This window comes from Alligator mississippiensis, chromosome 11 (assembly GCF_030867095.1).
Source record: "Alligator mississippiensis isolate rAllMis1 chromosome 11, rAllMis1, whole genome shotgun sequence".
NCBI classification, from domain to species: domain Eukaryota; kingdom Metazoa; phylum Chordata; order Crocodylia; family Alligatoridae; genus Alligator; species Alligator mississippiensis.
In genome coordinates this window covers 2031789-2058604 of record NC_081834.1, presented here as the reverse complement: position 1 = coordinate 2058604, position 26816 = coordinate 2031789, and the positions used below count along the sequence as shown (strand labels likewise).

The window sequence follows — 26816 nt, the reverse complement described above, 5'->3', positions numbered from 1 at the left end:
CTTTTATCTTGTATATGCATCAAGCCACCTTCCTGCACCTGGACAACTAGCCTTAATTTACTGCAAGGTGAAGCAGTACAGCAAGTACTTCTCATTCTCAGTTCCCCATCAGGACTGAAATCTCAGCTTGATCAAGATGGAATTTAGTAATTTAACATTAAAAGCAAGCTATACTTTTTGGATCTTCTTGGACTGTTAAGTCCCCAGAGCTAGAACATGGGCTGTGCAGGATACCAGTACTGAAGCAAGCTTGCTGGGGAAGACCCAAGCTCCATGTCACTAAAGTTACGGTTACTGCTCCTTTGCCTTAGTGTCACGCAGGTTTTCAAAAGCAAGTAGACAAGGGGAGACACCCCCCACCTCCACTGCTTTCAAAGGGAGCCTTGGCTGCGCGGTGGCTGCAGGAGCAAAACTATGGTCTACGACAGGAATGAGAAGCGACATCCTGTGCTCACATCAGAACAAGCCAATCAATTTACCAGAAAATGAGTCATTCACAAGGTTTCTATTACTCCATAAGATTCTTGTCAGTTTTATTAACTAAGGTTTCAGCACATGAAACTAGTCAATTCATTAAAAGGCCCTGGACTGAAAGAGAGCTAGATTGTAGTCTATCACAGGAAAAAAAACAAGCAAAGTTTAATTTACCTAGACGATTAGTATGAAAGCTTATTTTGGATTTAAACAATGAAGAACAAGGATTAACAGTAACCTGCACAGGTACACCAGAGGTGTCCCTGCTTAGAGAGCTGTTTTTTTGTGCTACACCCTAGGCTTTTGGCAAGATCTCAACTCCTTCTCTGTCCTGAAATTTAAACATGCGAAATGTCATCAACATCAATAAGGAAGTATTGCTATGGACCAACCTTTTCTGTCCATTAGAGCAAACTGTGCATTACAGTATATCAAACCCAAGAAACACACACAGAGTGATACCACACCTATGGCTAATAAGAGTTTAAAAAGGGCAAGTTAACATTTAGTTTGTGCCAGCTGGAGTCCAGACACTAGAATCTATTTGGGAAAATGACAAGCAGCTGTGCTGGGCTGCAGTACCCACAGATGAACTACGGGCAGAATCTAGTGGGCATCTAGATCCAAAAAGGCCACGGGGAGGCAAATTTTAGCCTGCAACATGCTAACAACTATGAATAAACACTCGTACATATATGCATTAGGACATTCTCCTCCATATGCTTGCTTTTTCCTGCCTGGAGTAAAACAACTATGTGAAGAACGAGATCTGGAAATTCAGTGGTAACTATTCAAGAGTCACAAACTGATGTCTCCTCCAGCAAGGCATAATGGAGCAATGTCACTGAATGCACTTACAGCAAGAAGGTAACATTTAGGAAACATACCTGTTTTTGCCTTGTGATCAAATCCCAGTCATCAACAAGCCACGGTTTCAGCTCTTCTGGAATTTTAACCTTCACTTCGACTCTGTTCATAAATGTTTCTTCCTAGAAGGAGAAAAAAAAAAAGAGTGTCATCCTCTCTTCTTAGCTTATTATACCCAGGCAGAGTAATTGTTTTCCCCGAACAAAAGAAAAAAAAAAAAAAAAACAACTTACAACTATGCAGCTGCTACTGTCACTTCAAGTTCTCAGATTAAGTGAAAGACTGTTCAGTTCCACTTACCTTGACAGTAACCAGAACCCACTGCCCCAGAAACTACTATAGCACTCTGCTCGTTTCATTTGTTAACATACATCCTTAAAGCTTTTGTAGCTGGGAGCATTATTTCCAATTAACTGCCCATGAATTCATGCTTACAACCCTCAATTCAACAGCAAGAGAAGTCAATCTTAAATAGGTATTTCCAGTTACGTGTGTTACAGAACGTTCTACAAGCTCAGTTTAGACTCAGTCTCCAGGCACATATCTAATATCTTTCACAAGATAAAGAGGACAAAATTGCCAAGCTAACTGGTCGTGGCCAATCAACCCCCCCCCCCCCCCCCCCCAATACAAAAACCCAAAAAAACCCTTATTTCATTAAAGACCACTTGCATAGATTTTTAATTAAACTGTTTCCATCTGTGTGCATTTAAGAATTTTTCCATTATCTATGACATACATAAGTAGTAGTACTTTGAGAGGAAAAAAAGCCTCAAAGCTCCCAAGTTTTAGCCTGCAACATATTCACAGCTATGAATAAATACTCATACATATATGCATTAGGGCATTCTCCTCCATATGCTTGCTTTTTCCTGCCAGAAGTAAAACAACTGTGTGGAGAACAAGATCTGGAAATTCAGTGGTAACTACTGAAGAAAAGCCATTTCTGGCAGGTACGCTACACAGAATGCTACAACGGCTTCAACATTCAAGTATAATAAAAGTCTTAGTCTGTCACGCTCCGGGCCAACTGTGCATGCCCGGAGGGAGGGGAGCGGGAAGAGGGGTAGTGGGGCTGGGGGTGTAAGTGGGCTGCGCTCAGGCTGGGCCGGGTCGTGGGGCGATGGGAGCCTGGCAGCTCCTCCAGGGCTGTGGGCGGGCAGCTCCCACCGCTGCACGCACTGCAAGGGAGCCACGGCAGTGGGGGCACATCCCCCCGCCCCTGGGTCCCAACTGCCCCCGACTGGGCCCAGCCAGGGCCCCGTTCACAGTGACTGGGGCCCTGGGTGGGCCAGGTCAGACTCCCAGCAGCTCCTCCAGGTGTGCAGTGCCAAGGAGCCAAGGGGTAGGAAGCCTGTGGCCCCCCCGGGTCTGTGCATGGGGCAAGGGCAGACTGCAGCTGTGGGCTGCTCTCAGCCTCTGCTCCCCGTCTCGCTACTGATAGAGACAGCAGTGCAGTGCAGCACTATGTGCCTTGCTACCCAGCACGCCCAGTGGCAGGACTCGCATGACACTGCGCCATGTCGCTGTCAAAGCAGTGGCAGTGAGGCACAGAGCAGAGGCTGAGTGCAGCCTGCAGCTGCAGTCTGCCCTTGCCCCATGCACAGATCGGGGGCCAAGGCCCCGGCCCCCCCCAGCTCCCCTGTGCCACACCCCTGGATGAGGCGCTGGGCTCCGACTGCCCCACAGCCCAGCCCAGCCAGGGCCTCAGCAAGACAATCTGAGCCCGGGCAGCTCCTCCAGAGGTGCAGCGTTGGGGGGTGGGCATGCAGGCCCAGGCCAGAAGGGAGAGGAACGGTTCCCAACCCGAGGGGAGGGGACCGGACATGAGCCACTGTCCTCATCTGTCTGTCATTCTTGAGAGGCAATTGGCTAGTCTTATGGAAGAAGTTTACTGTCTGTATCTGCTTGGTAGGTAAATTTGATTCCACCAGAAGAAGGAAATAAATTTGTTTGCTTGTGCTGTTTTCACATACTTGCAAAACTGAGGCCCCCAAAAACTGGACTGAGAACCACAGCTAGCACTCATGTGGAGCTTACAGGACCCCAGAGGGTTCAGTCCCAAGCCAGGGTTTAAGCATGCAAGCCTCACCAACATCAATTTTCACTGTCCTGGTGAACAAGTGCAAATTTTCCAAGTTATAAAGTCTGAGTAAAGATATCAGTGACCAAACAGAAGTTTTAATTTAAGTTTCTGGCTCCTTCATCAATAAGTCTGATGCAGGGAGTATTAAAACAGATGCAATTATCTTCATGAGACCAGCATCATTCAGTGGCAGGGGGAGAAGGGGAGGGGAGGGGAGCAGGCAATAGAGTTGATCAGCTTACAACAAATCAGCTTGATCAAAGTTACAACAGGTTTTGCATTTCTGCAATTAGTTCTTATAACTGCTACTTCCCAACTCACTGGTTTAGCTGGTCAGCGGGCACCAGGCATATACTAAAATACGAAAGATCAGATATTCTCAACTGTCAGCCTTCATTAACAGACTGCTAAGGTACCAGTGTGTCAAAGAGTTATGATGCTGATCAGAGCCTACCAGACCTGAAGGGAAAACAAGGAGCCAAGTAAAAGGAGTTTGAAATACCTCTAATTTGCACCCTTACGTTTTTCTAAAATCGGTTTAGTTGAAACAAACACCCAACATTTGTGCAATGAATTGCCCTGTCTGTCACATCTGAGATCACAGGAATAAGGTGGACAAAAGCTGCAGACTTCAACAGGGAAAAAAACAAAATTTAAAAACACACACACACACAAAGGAGAACAAACTTCTTGCCCAAAAGCCGAAATCCAGTTTTAAAATGACAATACATTGAATGTTTGAAGGAACTTACACTTTCAACTGTGGGGTCTACTCGAGCCCTTTTCTTCCTAGGAGGCTGGGGAGTCTCACTGCTACTGCTTCCTTCCCCAATTCCAGGAGCTACGCAAAATATAGTCATATTGTCAGCGCATGTATAAAACATGTCAGCTTACAAACAAGTCTCCCTTTGAGAGGAGATCTCATTACACCAAGGGGGACGTCCCACGAGGTCAACAACCCCTGGATTGGTGGGTAAACCCAAGAATTGGGGAGTTACCCACCAAAGTCTGCCAACGAGGGATGAAAAGCAGTGACGAATGACCATCTTAGACCTCACCAGCACCCTGCCGGTCCAGCCAGAAGGACCAGCTGGCGATCCCCTTCCGAAGCAACATCACACTGAAAGGAGCCTCGACTGGCCATCGACGGTGGACTCCAGCACTTGGGGATAGCTATATCTTGACACCAGTGCTTAGTATTCATAGCTAGCTACTGCGAGTGGTGTCAGCCCCTAGATTTATGATCTGACTTTTGCATCCATCTAATAACTAGAATTTTGTGATGATCCTGCAAGTTGGTCCTTTGCAGCCAGCACCGTGGCTGCAGCAGGGGCTAGCAGGCCTGTTGTTTTCACCCCCCTCTGCACCAAGACAGACAGTCAGTTGCACAAGCACCCCTGTCACAAGTTTTGCCTGTCAGGAGCTAGGGGTGCAGGGCCCCAGAACCCCCCTGCACCCATCTCCTCCACAGCTGGCAGGCTTCGTAGCCTCAGAGGCTGGCAGGCCTGCAGCTTTCACCCCCCTGTGCCTTAACACAACACACACACGCCAGTGGCATGAGTTTTGCTTGTCCGCAGCTTGAGGTGCAGTTTCCCCCAAGCCGCCGCACCTCTCTCCGTGAAACTTGGCAGGCTTTGTGGCCTCAGCAGGGGCTAGCATGCCTGCAGTTTTGACCCCACTGTGGCTTAACAGATACACGTGACATGAGTTTTTCTTTCATGATTTTGGGGTGCTGTTTCCCCAAATGCCCTGCACCTATTTCCTTGAAACATGGCAGGCTTCATGCCCTCAGAAGGGGCTACCATTCCTGCAGGTTTCAAAGTCAGGCCAGAAATGATAAAGTTACAGGCTATAATGGGGGAGGCTGAAACAGCCTATGGGCAAAATGTCAAAACAGGGTCGAAACGTTTCAACTTGCCTTGTTTTGTTTCGAGGCTGTTTTGACCATATCTGTTTCGTTTCAATTTTGCTGTTTCGACTGCAAAACGAGTCAGAGCAAAACTGGCGGCAAAATTTCGCAGTCCTAGCATGCAAGTCTGTTCTCTCATCTCCATATACTGCTGTTAATGAGGATGTGATCTCTGGAGACACACACCAACAGTTTGAGAGCTGAAACTAAGCATCACAGAGATGCTTACTGGGATCTTCTAGACTGAGCACCGAGTCCCACTGAGCAGAGTAGTTTTGTTTAATCTTTATCAATCTATAGAAACCTCCGGGAACCCTGTAAGATTGGGCCCCTAATGTAGTCCATGGCCTGTTGCGACCCATTTATAAAACTTTTCTAAAAAGGCTACATAAATATATCATCTCAAATAGCATATAATTAGAAGTTATAATCCCTAATCCAGGATGATATCTTTGAGCTTTAACATAGTTTAAACTAAAGCCATCTTTATAAGGTTAAGCAAAAAGCAATTTAACAAAAAAATATTTAAAAAATTATTAAATTAAAAAAAAAAATCTGATTTAATTTTTATTTCTAAAAAATAGTTGATTTTTCTCCACCCTGATTATGAACAACATAGGGAAGTTTTAGCTTCCAGTTTTAGATAGATATACACGTTGAAACCAACTGCCTGCTACATATACTACCCTAAAATGCAGGCAAAGAAACACTGCAGGTTGCTGTATAACATGTTCCCCTGGAGATACGCTCGAGCAGCCTTACTATACTCCACCTCCCAGGTGCTCCACTGGGGATAAAATATTCAACATCCAGTTTTACTTAATCATAGAAAGAGTAAAAACTAACTTCAGACCTGTTTGTGCAGGCACTGCCTTCATTTAAAAATTTACAGAGGGCCTGACCCTGGCATACCGAGACACCCCCATGCTAAGAAGAGTCCGAGATAGAGCTGGTCTTCCATAAGCTTAGTTGGGATCCTCAACAACCATCAATTATCATAAGTGAGAGCTATGGCAGATGAGGAGCTTGCTTCATACACTAAATATTATGTCTATGAATAAAAAAAAAAAAAAATACTTACTTTTCTGTTTGTTCTTTTTTGTTTTCCTGCAAAAAGAAGATGCGTCATTGCAAGTATAAAAATAAAAAGGTGTTTTTAATAATAAACCTGAGTTGGTATGGGGTGGGGAGAGGAGGAGGGAAAGCTAGGCACAAAGATCTTAAGTATAAAATCATTAAGTTGCCATGCAAAACAATGCACAAGAGCCCAGCAGCCTACCAGAAAACATACAGGAGAGAGGTAAAAATAAAGAAACCGAGAAGGGCACTGCAGCACTATTCTCCACCCTCTACAGTAAGAGACAGGGGATACCCTAATGAAGTTAAAGGCAGAACATTTTAAACAGATACACGAAAAAATATTGTTGGCTCATATGCAACAATTAATACTACCGGCTTTTCCCCCTATTTAAATGAAACATTTACAAGACTTTCAGTTTGAACAGTGTTTGACAGGGAGGAAATTCTATAACTTTATTCAATGCATACTTAAAGCGATGGCATTCGGTAACTTGGAGACCAAGAATTTATTCAGGTTCCAAAGGAGATACTGCCATAAATGTCAAGATATCCGAAGAACTTTGCAGGGATAATGCTTCAAAAGATATTTAAGGATCTGACATGGGCTCAATTTGCAGTTTGTCAATTTTAGCATTTCAAGCACTGCTTAGAGAAAGTGCAATGGAATACAAATAAAGTCAACTGATACTGAGATTTAGTAGATTAGCTAAATTTTGATCTGGACTTTCAAGTGAGGCTGGCTTATTGTGCAGTGCTGCCACTGTAGGTGCAGGAAATGGCAGCGGTGGGATGAGAAAGAGCCACGAAGCTTCCATGGCCCGTCATTCAGGTATGTATCATGACGGCAGAGGGCAAGTCAATCACCTGTCATGACCGCTGACATACTATTCAGCTGGGTTGTGCTAAGCTTCGGGTGGCGATTTGATTCAGAGGAGATTTGGCCCGATTCGGTGGCCAAATCTCCAAATCCAAATCGAATCGGGGACCAATTAAAAGGTCCGAATTAATTCAAAGCTCTCCAAATCTCCAGAAAATATTCAGTTTTGATGATTTGGACAGTCCCCGGTGGCTGCCGCAGGGAGCTGCAGCCAACTCTGAGCATGTAAGTACTGGGGGCAGGGGAGGAGGGCTAGGGGAGGGGACCATGGGGGGGACTCCTGCCAACCCCCTACCCCAGGTGCCCTGCTGCCCCAGCTCCCAGCCCTTTAAAGAGCCCCGGTGCTCACCGGGTGCTACCGGGCAGGGGGGCAACCTCCACTACATGGGGGGGAGGGCTCTGCACGAGCCCCCCAACCCCCCCACATGTGCCCTGCCTGGACCAGTTCCAGCCCTTTAAGGGGGGGGGAAAAATGGAGAAGAGGCCCAGAACCCACTGCTCCTGCAGTGGCCTCAGGGCTTTTTGGGGTGGGGGGGAGGGGGCCTCATGGGGCAGTTGGGGGGGGGGCAGCAGGGATTGCCCCCCCAGCAGGAATGGCAAGCGCAGGGCTTTTCTCGGTTTTGTTTTTTTCCTTAAAGGGCCAGAGCTGGCCCAAGCAGGGCATCTGCCAGGGGGCTGGGGGAGTGAGGGGGAGGGTCAGGGGACTCATGCAGAGCCCCTCATGCAATGTGGGACAGTTGGGGGCAATGGGAATCCCCCCCCCACACACACACAGCAGCACCCGGTGTTCCAGGGCTTTTTTCCCACCCAAGCAAAGAGCCGGGAGCTGGGGTGGGTGGGGCAGCCATTGCCAGACTGGGGGAAGATGGACCTAGGCAATTCAGCCAGTTCAGAAGCAGCCGAATCAGGATTTGGGACAGTGATTCAAATCACCAGATCGAATCACTGTCCCCGAATCGGCCAAATCCAAAGCAAATACCAGCTGCTTCACACAGGCCTACTATTCAGCACTTCTACTCCAAATGCCTTCCCTTATTTCTAGAGATTTCATCTCTGAACACAGTATTCCTAACAAGTCAGGTTGCTATTCTAAATGCAGAACTGAATCTTTAAAAAGGGTTTCCATGAATATCTAAGGGAATATATTAAGATGCTCACTCTATGTGGCAGCAGTCTTTCCTGCACAAGTGCAGGGGGGCTGGGCCCAATATCTGTAAGGTCCCTTCCAGCCCCTAACATCTATGAAACTATGAAATGCAAGCATTCCTTGCAATATTTACAAGTGTGGAAGATGCCTAAATGTTATGCCTAAAAGCAGTTAGATGTATATAAACTGTTAATTTTCTTAGTTATCATGTCCTGGGCTATATTCATTTGCTAGCCCTAGTTATTAGCTCTAGCCATCCGGACTTACTCTTAAGTAAGACTTGCCCACAGGTCTGTCAAATTCTTATTTCTAAGCCCAGATATATATAGAAGTAATACAATGATTTTGTCCAGATATCGTTTGTCTGTCAAGGCTGTAAATACCACAGCAGTCATAAAAAGGTTCAAGTCATGACTAACAAGTGCATTTTTACAAGTTGGCCTGTGCTGAGGTTGGTTTTCCAAGTGACACACGAATACTGCTTTGGAAATCCAATACAGTATCAGAGCAGGTTTTGCTCTTGGCTGTCAATAAGCCAGTTAAAACCAAGGAGCCTTTTCCTGCTAAGAAGCCTCCACACATGCTGCTTAGGGCCCAGTCCAATAGGCACTGAAGTCACTAGAAAGACGCATGTTTACTTCAATGCTATTGAATCAAACCATTTATGAACCTGTGACTGCACTGGGTTTGCAGTCAGCTTCTAGAGTCCTTTTGTGAGAAGGGGACAGCTAGGTTACAACAGGTACACTGCGTCACCACAGCATCTTGGGAAGAATGACAAAGACTGCTTTTCCCTGGGCATTGAGCTTAAGATGCACTCCTTATGTTTTACAGGCATGTGTAGGGAGGGGAGAGGCAGCAGACCGCTACCCTATCCATTCAAGTGCCAGCACATTCCTGGTCCAGATAGTTATCAGGGCTTGTGGGTTGGGGAAAAAAGAAAAAGTTTTGAAAACCATAGGGTAAACTTGAGTTGAAAGATTCTGAATGCTATTCAGCACTGTAACCAGGATTCCTAGACTTAAGCAGAAAACCCATATATGCATATACCATTAAGTAAAAGAAGAGCCCTAGGACCTGTATAATACAAGAATTAAGTAATGATAATTATGGAATAAGTATTCAAGAGCTACTGCCAAAGTTACCGTTCCAAGACTATTCATGCATTTTGTATGTCAGTTGACCAATTACTTTTGCTCTCCCATCTCAGATCCTTGGATTTTAAAAAGCCATACCTGCACAGTAGGTGCAAGGGTCATACTTGGACTAGGTTGTCAAAAAAACCCAAAACAATGCGAAAAAAACAACCCCCCTTCCCCAAAAACAGTGTAGCAGAAGGCATGCAATATCAATAATATAAAGACACTATAATACTTGTAAGATGGATTTTTTAAAAAATCTATTGTTTGCAATAGCTAATCTGAAACAGTAATATTTCATAGCATAAGGCAGCTAGCTGTGCAGACCAGAATTTTATTGTTTTTCACAGCTATTGAAGCAAAATCCCAGTAATGGATTTATGATGAACACAAGCATCTCAACATTTGTGTGACCACAGAGGCATAAGAATAGGCTTATTCCCATTGATGCAGCTATGCCACGAACAGCAATCTCAGGTCTAATTTCTAGTTTGATATTTACTCAGCTCTTCCCAAAAACAAAAACATCAGGCTGCCTATACAGAACATGCTCCTTTATCCAGAGGTGCAAGTGCCTTCAACCCAAAGTGTGGCAGCTGTTTAACAGCCCTCCTTTAGTGCTAATGAAACCAAAAGAAGCTTTAAAAGGTTCTTGCAACTGTTCTGGAAGTCATCAGGTTCTAGTTTGTCTTCTCAGAGCTTTTTCAAAAACAGTGCTGGTTTTCAGCTAAAAATTGAAGCCAATTTTTTTTTAAGACTTATCTTTAACTACAGAAAAACGCTATTTCTATTTAGCAATGGGCAAACAGTTTGAAGAGTCCCCATGTTCCAGAGCTCTCACATCCCAGTAACAAAGTGTTTACCACGTTTTCTTTTCAAAACAGTCTGTCCACATGAGACCCGGCTCAATTCAATCTCACACTAGGTTTTGGTCCTATTATGCTGGTTAGCAACTTGGTGACCGCTGCTAGCCGACTGGCTCACGAGCATTAAATTTTCATTTGGCCAACTGCAAATTTAAATTTAGAGCTCAGTCGCCGAAACTACCTTCCTCCATTCCAGCAGCTCACGTGAGGAACGGACCCAAGTGGCAGCTCCTTTTGAAGCAAAGTTACAGGTTAACCAAACACAGTGCTTTGAAATCCAGACATCAGACTGCTTGCTGTAGGACTAAGCAGTAACCGGATACTGACTGCACCTTGCAGAGCACTGCACTCCATTCTTAACACAGCTTAACTCACTCTGCCAGAGGCAGACACCCAAAACACGCATGCTTTTAGTAATGGGTAGGCTCTCCATACCAGGAGAAGTGCAGCCAGTCCAGGAAAGTGAAGCAAAGACTGGAAAGCAGACTTATCTTGGGGATGGGTACCTCATTAGATAAACCTCCATGCTCTGCTCCTCTCCCTCATACATGTGCTGCCTGGAACAGCAGCCCCTGGGGAGACCTTGCAGCCAATTCAGAACAGCCCTGTCTGCAGAAGTTGTTCTTAATTAAACGAGGCTCCAGACTGGTCCCAGACTGCCTCTACCCAAGATCAACCGAACACACTGGGTGTCAAAGTCAGCTTTAGTCTCCAACCCCACTGTACGGACAAAGGGTAGCCCACTTGCAGTTCAGGATTTAGCCTCGGGCTTCCCTTCTCATGAACAGCGACTCAACAGCAAAGCAATGACAAGGGAAAATGCAGCAAAATTAAGCAAGAACGGAAAAGCAATAAAAAACCATGAGATATCCAAGCAGAGGCTTCCACACCAGTATCTGGGTAATGCCAGCTACTTGTACATGGGCAGCATTTGTACTGCATGCAACTAAAGCCATCTAACTTTGGGGAAAATTTCTTGTTTTAAGCAGCTTGACACTTGGAAGTTTCCACACAAGGAAGGAGCAAGGAAAAAAAAGAAAAGGAGAGAAATTACTTTTTCTCCTTTCTTCTTCTCTCTTTCATTTTTTCCCCCCAGTAGTATGCCAGGAGGAAGGGAAGTTGAAACAAATTCCAATCTCCCTCTGACTAAAGCAGAGGCAACTATCCCAGTAACATGTCTGCTCAGATACCTTGCAAAAACCTAAAAAAAAAAATCCATGCAATTTGCATTTCCCATCTTTTTTCAGAGACTGGCTGCTGGGCCTGTGTTTTGACCCCACAAAGGTTCAAATGCCTTCCTTAACAGATTCTAGCACCCCAGCTGTTTTTGACGCCCAACCTGCCAAGTCATTAACTGGAAGCTTTCTATAGGATAGTTGTGCCAGGTTTGTCCGAAAGACAGGACTGTGCCCGATAACCCTGGGTGGAGCAGCCAGAAGTCTGCAACTGTGTACAAATAGGGAAGCTAATGCCCAAGAAGGAACAAAAAAATAAAAATAAAAAAAAAATCCAGAACTTTTTTTGGATCGCTTACTGTCATTTAACAGAGTTTTTACCACCAATGGAACAACCAGCATCATGAAAACAAACATGTAGTATCATTACAACCTGCAAGTTGTAGGTCGTTCTATTGTAGTTATTTCTGATGAACCTCCTCACCACATTATTTAAATACACAAGCTACATGCAGTTGACCTAGCCAGTGTTTTGGAAGTTTCCCCAATCCGTACATAACACTCAACACCATCTATGACAAAAAGCCTAGATCTTAGCCCCACTTGGGTCTGGAAGAGTTGTGTCATTAAGAGTCCTGAGAGCAGGTCTTCACCTGTGACCAGCAAGACAAACTTCCAAAACCACCTGCAGTTCCACAATAGTCCGAAAGAGTCAATTGTTTGAATTTAAGAGAATGCCTTGAATTCTCACTAAAGGAGGCACATCATGGAAGTGTATGCGTTTAAATCTGCAGCGTACACATTTTGAAGCCCATGATGATTTTGCTAGCCCATACTCACTTCTAAAAATAATTAAACACGTTACAGTACTTTAGAGAGATGTCCAAGTAAGAGTTACTTTGAGAACTGTTACCTTTATTACTATCACCATTTACATTATTATAACTTAAGACTTTAAGAGTCTAAGAGACATGTACAAAAGCAAGGAAATTTGGATTTCAGGATGAAATTCCTGGTTTGACAATCCATCCTTAACTCACCGCGTCGATATTGTAGGGGTCTCCAAACAGCAAACAGTGTGCGCTCCATCTCGTCTGAAAAATCTAGGCACAATGGGGGTTGAGTTAAGGAAAGAATGTCAGACCTGATATTTAGCCTTAAAGAGAATCTATTTAAGCTTCAAAAATTTACCTTTTAGCAAAAGTTAGGTCTCATTCAACATCCCTAGAGGACAAGATAACTTGACACTCATTTCCCTTCTGTTGTTTAGGTGACAGAAGAGCCACTTTTTATTATTACTATTTTTACTACTTGTGCCATCCTCAGATCATGCTACAGAAGGTAAATTCTGAGGCCTAAACAGGTTGACAGTGTCACCCCTTTAAAAAAAAATAAAATGGTTAGAGAATTACTCCCCCTCCACACCAACCACACTTTACTTATCCGTAATAACCCTTTGTTGAAGTGTGTTGCAACTTCTTAAACCCGAGGCCTTATTTTAATGATGCAATTTCACGCTGTATTTGCAGGCATCAGAACCCAGCTTCACTGTGTGGCTGAAGGCAGGATCTGAAGACCTTGGCTCTACCAGTACTGCATCAGGCCTCCAGTCTCAGGTGTCACCCTGAAGTATGTCACAGATAAGTGACTCTTCTCCCTCACCCTCCAGCGGATAAGGCAGGGGAAGAGCAAGTTTCCACTGGGGGAGGAAGCGTTGGCGTGTATAAAATGCTAACTGAGAAGACTGCATCACACACATTGGCATTAGTGGGAGACTGGGATCAAGATCAAAGAAACGGGTACAGGGCATTATTTTATGTAGAAATACCTTCAGTACCATGAAGGGTGATAACACAAAAAGCCAATTCGCAATAGTGCCTTCCCCAACACTTCCACTGGCTCTTGAAGATGTGAAGATCCATCCAAGGAACCATTCACAACCCCAAAACGAGAGCAGCTTTTGAGAAGCAGAATTCATTCGTGATAACAACCCATCTACCATGATGCGACTCATGCATCCCTGGGTCCAATTCCAGTGGGGACAGCAGAAGCAAAGGCACCCCACCCCACCCCTCAGATGTTGCTTTCAGCCAGAAAGCAAAGCCAGCAACTGAAAATATGGTTTCAAATAATAAAATTCCTCAAGGCCTTTTTACCTGCTTATGTACAAACCTCATCCTGGCATGGGAGCCTGCAACCAAGGGATTTAGGCTAGCCCAATTTGGATCTCATTGTTTCTGTGAGCACAAATGAAACTTTCAGCACTGACTCCTGTTCACCTTATTTACACGTCACCCCAGCAGACCCAAACAGGATGGCTTATGCAAGTATGACTAGATGCATTTGGCTGCTGCTCTGAAACTCACTCTTTGGGGGTGTTCACAATGCAAAAATTTATTTCAAGAAAAATTAAGCTAAAACAATATAAATAAATAAATGGCAATTTACTAATTAAAATCATCAGCCATTACCCTGTTACAGTCAGAGCTACCAGGAACCCAGTCCTCTCTGTTTTTAGGGCAGGCAGAGTCAGGGATACCAGGCACTCGAGCACTAGCTCTAGTGACAGTTGTGATTGCTTTTAAACTTGAACTAAAAACTTAATAGCCTTCTTCTCAAATCAGAAAAAAGGAAGATCAGGTGGCTGATCAAGGGTCTGTCCAAGCCAGGAGGCACTTTGAGCTAGCATGCTTAAGGCATGCCACTTCCTGGAACTAATGGCATGCAAAGAAGCCACATAGCTAATATGTCTAGCCACCTTTGAGTCCCTAACCTGAAGATCCAGATACCCTTCTATAGTTTAGTTAGCTGGAAATGGCTTTGGACCCAAGTTTGGAGCTGCACAGTAAGACCCATCACTGTATCACTCAGATCATGGACATACTTATGAATAATATGCAAGAATGATACAAAGCCTAAAATCGAGATTTGAGACTTCCACCAACACTCTTCATAGAAAATGGTGTCAATAACACCTTCTTCCTAGTGAAGAACAAAAACAAGTCAAGCTAACAGCTGGAAGTTTCCAAAAGATCACATTAGCAATGAACACAAAAATCAAGCAAAGCCAGGACTCTCTCTCCTCCACACTCCCAAATAAAGTGATCCATTGAATTGTGTGGAGTCATGAAATTTTGCCATTTCATTTTAACACTAAATAAAATGGAGGAAGGAATCCTCAAATATAAGGCTACATAAGCCTCAATGAATCACAAAAGAATGGAGCGGAGAAATTCCACTGAGTATTTTGAGATTACATGTCACCTACAATAACCATCCAAGCTCGCCTCTAATCTATTCAGCTCCTGATCTTAAAATACCAAGCCATTTTATTTAAAGCCTACACATGGGCTTAGCATTGCTTTGCTTGGAAGAAATGGAGTAATTAGAACAAAATGCAGCCTTTGGTAAGCAAGCTAGCATTTTATGAACAGCAAATGAAAAAGTTCTATTTGCATTCTAAACCCTATTTGAACAGATGGATATTCAAGGCAAAGTATTCTTTTGAGCTGAATTCCTGTTCCCAGAAATACTGTTCATAACCTGAGCTATTCCTACCATTCTGTAGAAGATTCAGTTTTACCAAGATCTAACATGCAAAAAACGATGCGTTATCATACAACTTCAGTTCAATAATTTAAGAGGAATGATATGTAAACGTTGAAGCAACATTTACAGAAAGTAAAGTGAATTCAGCCATTTACAACAGGCAACATGAATTCTGCCTCAGCTAACGGAGCGCTATGTGGAAGCGCTTTCTTGAACAGAAAAGTATCTTGCCAAAATAGATACCCCATAATATAACTAGTATTTTGAGAGTTTTTTAGCCCAGCTATTGCACTCAAAATATAGGCCTTGTGGGAAAAAAGTGCTACCTATGATTTTTGAGTGCAACTGGCCAACAGATTTTTCTGTTTTTAAAGAAAAGAAAAGCTTCTTACACTTCAACATTTTTTTGTTGCAGACCAGATGTCTTCTTGCCTGGAGCAGCACCTCTCATCTTCCCCTCTGCATACTGTTCCCTTTAAAAACAAATTTGGCAATAAGATGTTACTGCAGGAGAAGCCAATGCCTTTCCAGAAAGGACACAGCCTATAAAACATCTAGAGCGGGGTAAGCAACCCCTGGCACAGGTGCCAGGACATGGCACATGAAGGCACACGCACCTCGAGGCAGACGGCAGGACAGGGGATGGGACTGTGCCGCCACAAGGATCAGGCCTCTTATGGCTCCCCCACCATCTGCTGCTGGCATGCCAACATCTAGGAAGTCAAGGTTGCAGTTGCTTTTGGCACTCTGCCCCAAAACATAGCCAGCCCCTGATTTAGAGGGCTTTTCATGAATGGCTTTAGAATGGAAATAGAGGGCACATCCAGACGAGCGGGAATATTTGATTCCCTGGGGACAAGTGGCAGTGACGCACCTTGTGCCACTGCTACTTCTCCCTAGGGAACACCCATGCATGCACGCATGCTCTAGCACGGGGTAGGTTACCCCAGGTGGGATATGGGAGGCTGAGGCCAGCAACTGTGCTGGCCCCAGAAGCCTTACCTGGGGTCTTTGGGGAGCTGCAGCCATGGCAGGAAGCCTGGCCAGCAGCTGGAGTGTGGCTCCAGCTGGCCAAGCTCCTGATTTGGGCAGCATGCGTTGATGCCATGTGTGCCCCCCCCCCCAACCTTTTTTTTTTGTTGTTTGTTTTTGAAGGGAGGAGGGAAACACGACACACAAACAACCCTTCACTGCACAGTGGCAGTGCGGGGAACGCCTGCCTGTGTGGCAGATCTGTGGCGTCATGTACCACACATCCATGATCATCTGAATGCACCCAAGGGAACTTGTCTTAGTGAAGGCAAGCAGAAACCAAATCACATTGACAGGATGTGACTGTTTTTGTACTATCGACCATTTTTACTAGAAATAAATGTGCACCAGAACTATTTCAGAAACGGCCACTCTAAAACAAAATGGAATAATACAACTCTAGGTTTTCTAAGTTTTTGCAACGACAAGTAAAAAAAAAAAAGAGCATTCAACAAGTTCAATGCAATTATAGCTGCCTGATAAGTGTGCTCATCTCATAAGGATCTCATAGTTTTCCAAAATATTTTTTAGGTGACCATCATGCAAAACTGACTCGATGGCATGGATGCATAACATGCATCCAACTGGTGTTTTCAGAGCTTACTGGCTATTCCTCAATCTATTTTATTCTTGTCTTTGAAGCTTGAAATGAACACCACCGTTTTTAATTTTAAAAGTTATATCTAGCAACCATGGACAAGCTCTGCTGACTGCTAAGTTATAAACATTTAAATATGGTCATATTACCAGTGTCTAAAGAAGACTAGCAGAGAGGACACAATGACTAGCCCATCTCTGAAAGTCTTCCAAACACTAAATATTCCTGGATAGACAATTGATGAGCTGAGGTTTGGTCCTTATGTAATTTGCATGGGTTTTCTCCATCAAAAGATACCTACTGATTGGCCTTTTGAAGTTCTTTCTGTTTCTGCAGATTGGTGTCCACGTATTTGAGAACTCTGCTTTCCGGAACCCATTCATCCCAGCTGGAAAAAAAAACAAAAACGATCAAACCATCATTACAAAACAATACACACAGAGATTATGTTCCCAATAATCAATTAACAGCTTCACAGAATTTGAGACTGAACTCTGCTTTTATAACAAGTCACGAGCTGGCCCAACTTAAAATGTGTTACCAGGTAAAATATACTCCCACCGACTGAAGCTCTACATTTCTCCAGGGGGAAAATGAAATTCAGTTTTTTCCTAAGCAAATGGTTTCCCCAGTTTTGCTAATTTATGCAGCAAGATCCTGGTGTTTCACGGCAAGCTGTCAAGATTAGGATGCCAGTGTGGTAAAAACAAGTTCTCTATGAAAGCACTAGAGTACAAGTGTTTCAAGAGTCTCAAGAAAAGGGTTTTCTTTAAAAAAAAAGAAAAAAAACCCCAAAAAACAAAAACAAAAACCTTGCTTTCAACTGTATATACACTAAAGGCTGTATCAGTTAGGGCAGGGCCTTAGTGAAGGGTCTCAGCCACTATCTTTGCTCTCAACATTTTCATTGTTGACAGAAGCTTTCTAAACAAGCACACTATAACTGCATGCAATTGTACTATACAACATAATGAGAAAGTTACTTTTGTTTCCTCACTAGCAAGGCTTACAAAAACATTAAAAGCCAAGCAATTTAAAACTCATTTAATGTATTATTGAGGGCCATAACTTAATTATAAAGTCATAAAATTAAAAAGCCATACAGTCCCAGGTGTAGATGCTGCAGCAATGCCACCTTTAATGTAGTTAATTGGAAGCTTGAAGGCAAGAAAATAATCAGAGGCAGACAGTTAGTGCAAACGTGGGGGGAAAAAGAAAAGCAAAAAAAGAGTCATTTGACATAGCCAATGGCACACTCCTTTACATATTAAAAAGAAAGGAGTGCATTCTCATCAATACCCAGAAGTTAAGATGAATTTAGGAGATGGAACCACAGTTCCAAATGCATTACGACACCCCGTTAGCTGCTCACTGCTTTAAGGGAGCATTGCTTTCAGAATATCAGACACCAATACAAACTTTAATTCAGACCTCACTGAATCTTCACACCATACACACAAAAGGCTTTCACGGGCCCAAGAGCATTCTTCAGGAGATGGCACGGTAACGTTTAGGTGAACCAAAACGGCTCTTGGAAATTACGCTCCGTCTCTCTCTCCCTGAAGTAGACTCCAAGTATGAAAAGGTGAAAATTCTATCAGCACTTTTCATAGATGTTAGATGTTAGGGTCGGAAGGGACCTCAATAGATCATCGAGTCCGACCCCACTTTGGCAGACAAGGTTCTTTGGGTAAATCTGACATCCCTGATTAGACCAACTCAAATAGTTGGAAAAATTCTTCTTTGCAAGCTTTTGGGTACAGTTACCCTTCGTCAGGCAGAGGAAGCGTCAAAACTTTGCAATTCAGAACCAAGTAATTATTGCCCTTATGCTCATTTTTAGTAGAACGTATCACATCAGAAAACCTGAGAGGAGCGGGGCATGGAGGAATGCAGCACAGCAACGCCATCCAAAGAACAGGTAGTGGCTTGCATATAAATGACATGGACATTAAACTGGGATTTGATTTGAAAGAGATCAGCGATCAGTCTTTGTAATCAAATGGATGCTCCTCTGTTCAGATTTAGGAAACTGGGAAAGAAGAATGTAAAATTATGCCCACACTGCAATTCCAGAAGCAAATGCTTCTGGATTCTTTAAAGCCCCCCATGATAAGTTCTCACTCTAGAATTTCCTCCTCTCCTCAATTCCCATTATTTTGCAAGGAAAAAAAACCAACATAGCCAGCCTCCCATTAGCCTCAACCACAGCCCCAGTGGCACTGCTGCTGAAACTCATGGGAGGTAGGAAGTGAGGTGGAGACTGAAAATCCTGCTATTAAAAACTTGAGATCCCTTCTCTTCTAGGAGCAGTCTTTTCTGATTAAGGCTACTCCTACTACTCAATACCCCTTAGCAGCAAAGCTTGGGTACAATAGACGGAGTCTTTTTTTTTTTTTTTTTTTAAGTCAAAGTAGCGCTCCACCTGACAACAAGCAAGCATTGCCCCACCTCATGATAAAAATAATGGTTTTATAGTTTCTGCTAGCTTCATACTCTCAGAATTTTGAAAACTGTACCTAGACATGCATTGGACAGCTGCAAACAAGCAGCCTTGTTAGTCTAGTGACACTAAGCCAGTTTGTCTACACAATCAAAGTTCAAGAGGAAATTTCTCTTTTGAACACGGTGATTATTTAAGCAATGTTTGCTTTGTGTCATATCATACTTAAATTTAAAGATTAACTTGTTTAAGCTAATGTAGATCAGCAAAGACTGATCTCCAAGCTAAGAGCCTTCAGGTAACATGCTTGATAGTACCAGTCCCACTCCAGCTGGAGTATTAACTTAAACTACAAAGGAAAATAAAAGTCTTGTTTTCAGAAACATAATACTTACTTTTTATTCCAACCACTGTAATGTATGAAGTATTTCACTTGTTTGTCCTTTATGGCAACCTTTACACACTAGAAAGACAAGAAAGCTCTGTCAAGAAGTCCTAAAATGACTAGCTAAAACACAAGAATCCCCACGTAAGTCACTGAAATATTGGCCTATGATGGAGAAAGTTTTCCAAAAAAAAAGTATTATTTGCTTTGTATTTCAGTTAAAATATTTTAAGGCATTGGGAGGACTAATATATATATATATATATATATATATACATATATATATACACACACACACACACACACACACACACACACACACACACACACACACACGCAGAAGAACTGCTACTGAGAAGGCTTAACATCTTCATTCAGAAGAAAGGGCAAAGACCCCAGCCAAAACAGAAGATAAAGAGCTGATCTTAAACTGCTGGGTAGCTAACAAGAGGTCAGGTCTTTATGGAGGCTATTCACTCTAGGACAGACTGCTTCCAGGACATCGGAGATTGTGTCCTGCTCTAAAGATCATCTTTTAAACCTCCACACCCATCCGCCTCCATCCTCCTCCCCTACATGCATCATTTTGTCCTAGGACTTAAGCATCTGAAGCAAATAGGAGGTTTTGAATTCCAAAAAGTAACTCATTTTGCTCTCTACCCACCCAGATTATCAAACTATGTTAGAGATAGAAAACTTCTCTCAGAAGACCTTACTAGAAAGAAAATATTATCTGTGTGGAAGGGGCTTCAGTAAGTTAAAAGCAAAGAAAAATATCACATTTAACAACTAATGGATGGAAGTAATATCGCAATAATGTTCATGATTAAACAGGAAGCCAAAACACGTAGGAAAACCAATTTATGACTTTAATATATTGTAACACCCACCTCTACTCAAGATGTGGGGGACATATTTGGAATCAGCGAGTAGGCACTCTCACAATATTCAGGAGTTCACCAACATGAAAGTCTGATTCACGTTTTCACAAACGCACACAAGCCTATTAGCAGCTGATCGGCCACCCTGCTCTAAGCACCCACCTACTGTCAGCATTACGCCCCCACATCAGAAAAAGTTATTTTGATAGCAATACCCAAAAGTACCAGTGTCACACACCTGGCCACACTACAGTTCTTTTAAAAGGAAAAATATAAAAGCAAGCTTATTGTTCTCTTGTCTGTCTTCCTCTCAGCCTATTTTAAATTCTCAGCTCAATCCAATCTACTGGGTAACTTGCCAATAGCTGTTCTATTTTCGGATCGTTTTTCATTGTCCTCAGCAAACGCGAGAAGTCTGACATACCTTCGCTTCGTAAAGGAGAGGTCCATGAAAGCACAGCACTCGTTCACCTGGAACACAGTTTGCAAAAAGAGCCGTCTGATTAGTCATATTAGCAAACAACACTGCACTAAAAGTACTGCTGCAAGACCCTGCCCAGCAGCAGCACAGTCCACCCAATGCTGAGCAATTCAATGGCAACCAGGACTTCAGTTCAGAAACAAGCTTGTACTGAAAGGTGAAATTCACCTCTGTGTGGAAGGCAGGTGTGCAAGAGGGGCTACCTCTGAGCAGCCACACAGGAGCACCTCCACACCAGCCATGTGCTTCTAGGCTGGCCAACACAAGGCCACACTGGAAGAGGCTGCGGACACCCCAGGATCTCTGGTTAGGCAGATGCAACATTCAAGTGGCACAGAGTGCTATGTTCTGCCCAGCCTAGGATAGCAGCCATGATAGACTTGCTCAGAAGCCTTATTCCCCACCTCAGGCCCGACCCAGATTCCACCTCCATCACCTCATGGCCTTCCGGTTCAACAGGGCCACGAGACTCTGGCTTTGCATACATTTCAACCCAAGGGCACGAGAAGCAAAGAGCTCAGCAGGAACACATCACTCCGGATGCAACCGAGCTGGATTGCTCAAGGCTCGGTTTAGTTATGCTTGGCTTAAGAAAAGGAACGTGCTCTCTTAACAATCCAAGTTACTGTCAAACGTTCAATTTCAGGCCCACCAGAAACCTAATAAGAAGTCCCTTTATCCTGGCTGACGCTCAGGACTTAACATTTCTATGGTCAGAGATACATACCAAGTGGCCTGCTCATAGATATCATGTCTTCTCCCCCTCCCAAAAAAGCAGGAAAAAGGGCATGTTGTATGTGATGGCACAGAAGGAAAAAAAAAGGGAGATGCTGGTTCACCTTGTAGCTCACCTTTGAACAGGAAAGGATTGTTTTTACAGTGTTTGCTGTAACACAATCTTTACTGTGCAATTGTTTAATACGTGGAAGTCTAGTTTATCTAACACAAGATCCAAGGGGACAGATGTTTCCTCCCAAGTATTTCCTTATAAAGTTTCTACCTTTGCTTGCCCATCCTTTCTCTGCACCCACAGACGAAGATGTTTTTAAAATCGGCCTTTAACTTCACTGTCTGTTTCCTTACTAATTTACTGCTGCCCTTTTCCACTCCATACTTATTTCCTAGCTTCAACATAGTGGTATGATAAAAGGATTTTGGAGATGTCATTGTAAATCCTAATCTGTAGAATTCACATACTCCCCGGGCTGGAAAAAAGAAAAAGATACTTTTTTTTAGGATAGGGAAAATCCAAGATAACAAAGAGCCTGTCCAGAGTAGTCAGAGACATCTGTTTGTTGTTTACCAAGGCTAGTTTGACATTTCTAAGCTTTGAAACGTATTTTCAGCAGGAAAACTACCAGTGAAGTCTTGTGCATTTATTACAACTGCTTTCATAAGTGATACTTAAAACTGAAAAGTAGTTACTCAGCATGCAACTCAGCTATTTAAAAGTTATGGTTACATTAGTTCATCATACTCACATTAGGCTTTTGCACTGTTTGTTGATTCTACTGGAAAACATGCCCTGTTTACACACACAAATTGCTCACTTTTGAAAGCTGTAAGTTAAGAACTCTATGCAAATACAGACCAAGAATACTTTGTAACCCAAAATGAATCCTTCCCTTCCCTTCCCCCCCGCCCCCAATCAACCACTATAATGAAATCAAAGCACACTTGGAAAATTACACATACAGTTAAAATATGGGGAATGACTGGCTACGCTGTACTACTGCAGAAAAAGATCCGAGCGTCACCATGCATCACAAGCCAAGTATCAGTCAACAGCATAATAAAGATGCAAAATAAACAAATACAAGCCGTATCCGACCAAGTATGCATTACCCAAAGCATTGCTGCAAGTCACAGGATGCAATTCGCCCCTGTATGCTACACTTCAGAAGCGTCTCCTCAAGTACTGCGTCCAGTTTGGGGTACTGCACATTATAAGATGTGCAGACAAACTGGAGAATCAAGAGGAGAACAATGAATATTACTAGAGGTCTATAAAACTTGACATACAAGGAAGGGCTGGAAGAATTGTGCATTCTTCTTCTTTCTAAACAGGGGCGGGATTTGCTATAGTCTTCAAATAGAAAGTTTTTACAAAAAAAGTGAAGTGATCAATGGTTCCCTTGTCTTGTCCCCAGTGGACAGAGAAGTAATGGGCTTATGTTGCAACAAGGGATTTTTGGGTTGGATGTTAGGAAGACGTTTCTAACTGTGACCATAATTAGGCACTGGAACAAATGACCTAGAGGCTGCAGAAGCTCAGTCACTGGAGGGTTTTTAAGTGCAGGAGAAAACAAGCATTCACGGCAGTGGCTGAGAGAGAAACAGTATTAAATTTGATAGGGGGGGGGAGGGGCACCAGTTCTCACACCTACCCAACCCCTCTCCCCCACCCAACAACTTGGACTTCTCACTTGAACCTTTATTTTCCCCCCAGATACATAACCCGATTCACCCCCACCAGGGAAGTATTCCTTTAACCTCAGCCAGGTCGAATCAGATGCCAATTGCTAGTTCCCGTAAAAATGCCCCACACAGAAATCTACTAAAAATACCCTAAGTCCAAGTGTAAATGTAAAGGTTACTCAGTCTCTTGTTTAAGGTAAAGTGAGAGAGCAGCATATCATATTTAAGACCTCTCAATACATGCATTTAAGTGCCACAAGTCCTTCCACCTATATGTTTAAATTGCAACAAAATGCACCCCTTTAAAAAAAAAAAAAAAAAATCTTAAGCCGTCTATAAAAAGCCATACATACTCCCTCTCACTTTCCAAAATGTCTCAGTTAGAAGATCATCTCGGAGAAAGTAGACGATGGCTGCATTACGCGAGTCACTGTTAAAGGGAGACTCAACATGAAAATCATCTTTTAAAAGCAAGTTACTGTTCCTCCATGTCTTGGATTAAAAATCCAATTCCCTTCTCGCTGCTCATGTTCCATTTATTCTTTGTAGCCGGGGATAATCGCTTACACGGTTTATTTTCAGAGTCTGAATATTTGAGTTCGGGCCATTACAGGGGATACGAGTTTAAACATAAGCACTTTTTACTGCTCCCTCTCATTTTACATTTTTTCCTCCTCCACGATTGTGAAAACTCTTATTTTTGGTCTTAGGGCTTTCTAAAAATATGGTTTTATGGAAGTTTTCTTTTCTGACCAAAGTTTTAAAATGCCCTAAATTACAAACCCGCTTCATTTCCCTCTGGAATTTTACTGATGTGTTTTTATACAAAATGTTGCACTCCACCCAATCCAATATTAGTGGAAGGATTATAACGCAACATTTACCATAATCCTCTCGAAATTCCTGAGGTTTTTACACAATAGCCACGCTCTACATATCAAACCGTGGGACGCAGTGTTGATATGTGATTGAACATGGTTTTGAAAGGTTGCTACAAAGTATGTAAAATTACTGCCTTTTTTAACCAGCTCCCTACTTTAACCATCTATAGCAAATGGCTCTTTTTAGAAGCCAGCAACGGTATTACACAAAACACTGCTCAGAAGCAGTCAAGACTTAGCTAAATCTCCTGACTTTTCATCCATCAGCTACATTAAAATCAGATCTTGTATAATAAAACCCTGCATCTTTCAAGACACTGTGTCTGTTGTGTCACATCCTAATTGGAATTAAGACTTCATACGCTTAAAAAAAAACAAACAAAAAAACAGGGGTTGTGATGCCAACACAGAGTCCACTATAGTTACAGCAGCGCTCCAAGTCACCGTTATAATGACCACACTGTATTTTCCAATATCCTGAAGTCAGATGTAATAAAAGGCCTATTGTAAAGCAGGAGTCAAGACCCTAACAGGATTATCTTTTAAAACTTAAGTAAATGCATACTTCCCAACCCAGGAAGTGAAAAATCCTTGCAGTTCTACTAAATAATATTATTATTATTATTATTAAGGAAAGTTTGGTCTCCAGCAGATTATTTCGCTGCGTCCCAGTGAGAAAACAAAATACAGGCTCATTTTCAGGGGAGCAGAAACCCCCGCCAATGCTCACAGATGAGCTGAAAGCTATGGGGAAGGAAAAAAACCGCAGACAGAGAGGATATTAACTGAGCTTTGGCATCGGATCAAGACAAAAAAAGAGGGAGCTGTAGCCACCAGACTGCCCTGTGTTCCCAGAGAGGGAGTCCAAACCTCGCTGAACTAAAGGCCTCATTGAAAGCCTCCCAAGGGCTGCAAGCTCCTGTAAAATGGAGCGTCTAGGCCTCTTGCCCAGGCGGACGCCCCCGAGCCGGGCGCTGGCCAGGACAGCGGGGCCAGGGCCCTGCCGCAGCACCTGGCCGTAGGTACGGGACACGCACCCGCAGCCGCCTCCCCTCGCCTCCGGGGTTGCCGCAGCCGCTGCTTCGTCTTCCCGGAGAAATGCCATTTCCTTTGTTTCTGGTGTGGTGCGTGCCCTCCCCACCCAGCGCAGAGGTGGCGGCTGGGGGGGTGGGGGGGGATGTGGGGCTGTGCCCGAGGCGCTGGCAGCGCGCACGGGGGGGGCTCGGCGCAGGGCGAGGGCAGGGTCTCCGCCCAGCCGAGCCGCCGCGGCCCCGCAGCTCCCAGCATCCCGCTGCCCAGCCCATACGCCCCCCACACCCAACCGGCCCCTCAAATACAGCCTCCCCCAAACACCCCTCACACCCACCCTGCCCCCCCCAATATCACCCCACACCCACCCTGCCCCAATATACCCCACCCACCCACAAACACCCCCCACACCCACCCAGCCCCTCGCCAGACAACACCCTGCCCAACACAGCCCCCCGACCAGCCTGCCCCCCCCACACGCACCCTGCCTCCACTGCCCCCCCAGGCACCCCCGCCGGGGCCCGCACTCACCCTCCTGGAATTTGGGCTTGGGGTCCTGCTTGGGCGCCATTTATAAGTGACGCTCCCGCCGCCGCCCCCCGCGGGGCCTCGCGCCTTGCAGCCGGGCCCCCCCCCCCCCTCCCGGCGCCGCTCTGCGCAGGCGCGACTCAGCAGGAGGCGGGCCGGGATTTGTAGTCCGCCCCAGCGCCGCTCTGCGCAGGCGTGGTCCACCAAGAGGTGTGCCGGGATTTGTAGTCCGGCTGGCGGGCCCCGGAGCTGCTCTGTGCAGGCGGAGTCCGCGCCCCCGGCGCTGCTCTGCGCAGGCGCGGCTTGCCCCGAGGCATGCTGGGGCGTGTAGTCCTGGGGGCTCTCCTAGCTAGGCTGCAGGAAGAAGGGTCTGCGAAGTGTGCTGCCTAGTGCCGGCAGCCAGCTAGTGTGTGCGTGCCCTCTGCGCTTGCACTGTGGGTGGACACTGCTCCCCCTGAGCTCCCGGGCACGCTCCAGGGTTGCACGTGGAAAGCCTCGGGCTCCATCTGACCTTGGTTTGTGCCTCCAGCAGGAGTCTGGGCAGGCTCAGCAAAGGTTTGCACGGTGCTTTAATGCCCTTAGGGGCGTGATTCACTGCCCGGGGCTGGGTTGCAAAACGGACTAAGGAAAGGGAAGGGGGAAAAGAGAAGAAAAGCATGCGCCCAACGTGGGGCTCGAACCCACGACCCTGGGATTAAGAGTCCCATGCTCTACCGACTGAGCTAGCCGGGCACTGGCTTGTCCTCTGAAGACACCTCTCCTTGCTCCCTCTCTGGTCCACATGTGCAAGGACATGGGCCAAATTATGGCCCCCTTCAGCACCTGGCAGTCCCCCCACCATTCACCCGGGACAGGGGAAATGATGATGCGATGCCAGGGCGCTTGGCTGTGATCCTGGAGAGCTGTGCTGACCCCTGCAGGACAAAGGCCAGGGTTTTAATTCTCACTGTGTGCGTCTACACATTCATTAA

The 26816-nt window shown here is 44.6% G+C and overlaps 1 protein-coding gene and 1 non-coding gene across 8 annotated transcripts in view; both read right to left on the bottom strand.

Annotated features, from left to right (window-relative positions):
• MORF4L1 (mortality factor 4 like 1) overlaps positions 1-25950 on the bottom strand; it is a 37486-nt gene extending 11536 nt beyond the window's left edge. For 2 of the 7 annotated variants that reach the window (XM_059714501.1, XM_059714502.1), the window contains exons 1-10: positions 25849-25950; positions 20933-20979; positions 19638-19705; positions 17903-17956; positions 17101-17187; positions 15562-15642; positions 12661-12723; positions 6418-6443; positions 4180-4268; positions 1362-1463 (exon numbers count right to left, since the gene is read on the bottom strand). In XM_059714501.1, the coding sequence (XP_059570484.1) occupies positions 1362-1463; positions 4180-4268; positions 6418-6443; positions 12661-12723; positions 15562-15642; positions 17101-17187; positions 17903-17956; positions 19638-19705; positions 20933-20979; positions 25849-25888 (657 nt within the window). In that variant the 5' untranslated portion in view covers positions 25889-25950. The remainder of the gene's footprint in view (positions 1-1361; positions 1464-4179; positions 4269-6417; positions 6444-12660; positions 12724-15561; positions 15643-17100; positions 17188-17902; positions 17957-19637; positions 19706-20932; positions 20980-25848) is intronic. The other 5 variants (XM_059714504.1, XM_059714506.1, XM_059714503.1 and 2 more) reach the window with 3 other exon arrangements.
• Positions 25951-26504: 554 nt separating this feature from the next.
• Positions 26505-26577, bottom strand: TRNAK-CUU (transfer RNA lysine (anticodon CUU)). The gene has a single exon. It is a non-coding gene; the product is annotated as a tRNA-Lys (tRNA).
• Between the last annotated feature and the right edge of the window lie 239 nt (positions 26578-26816).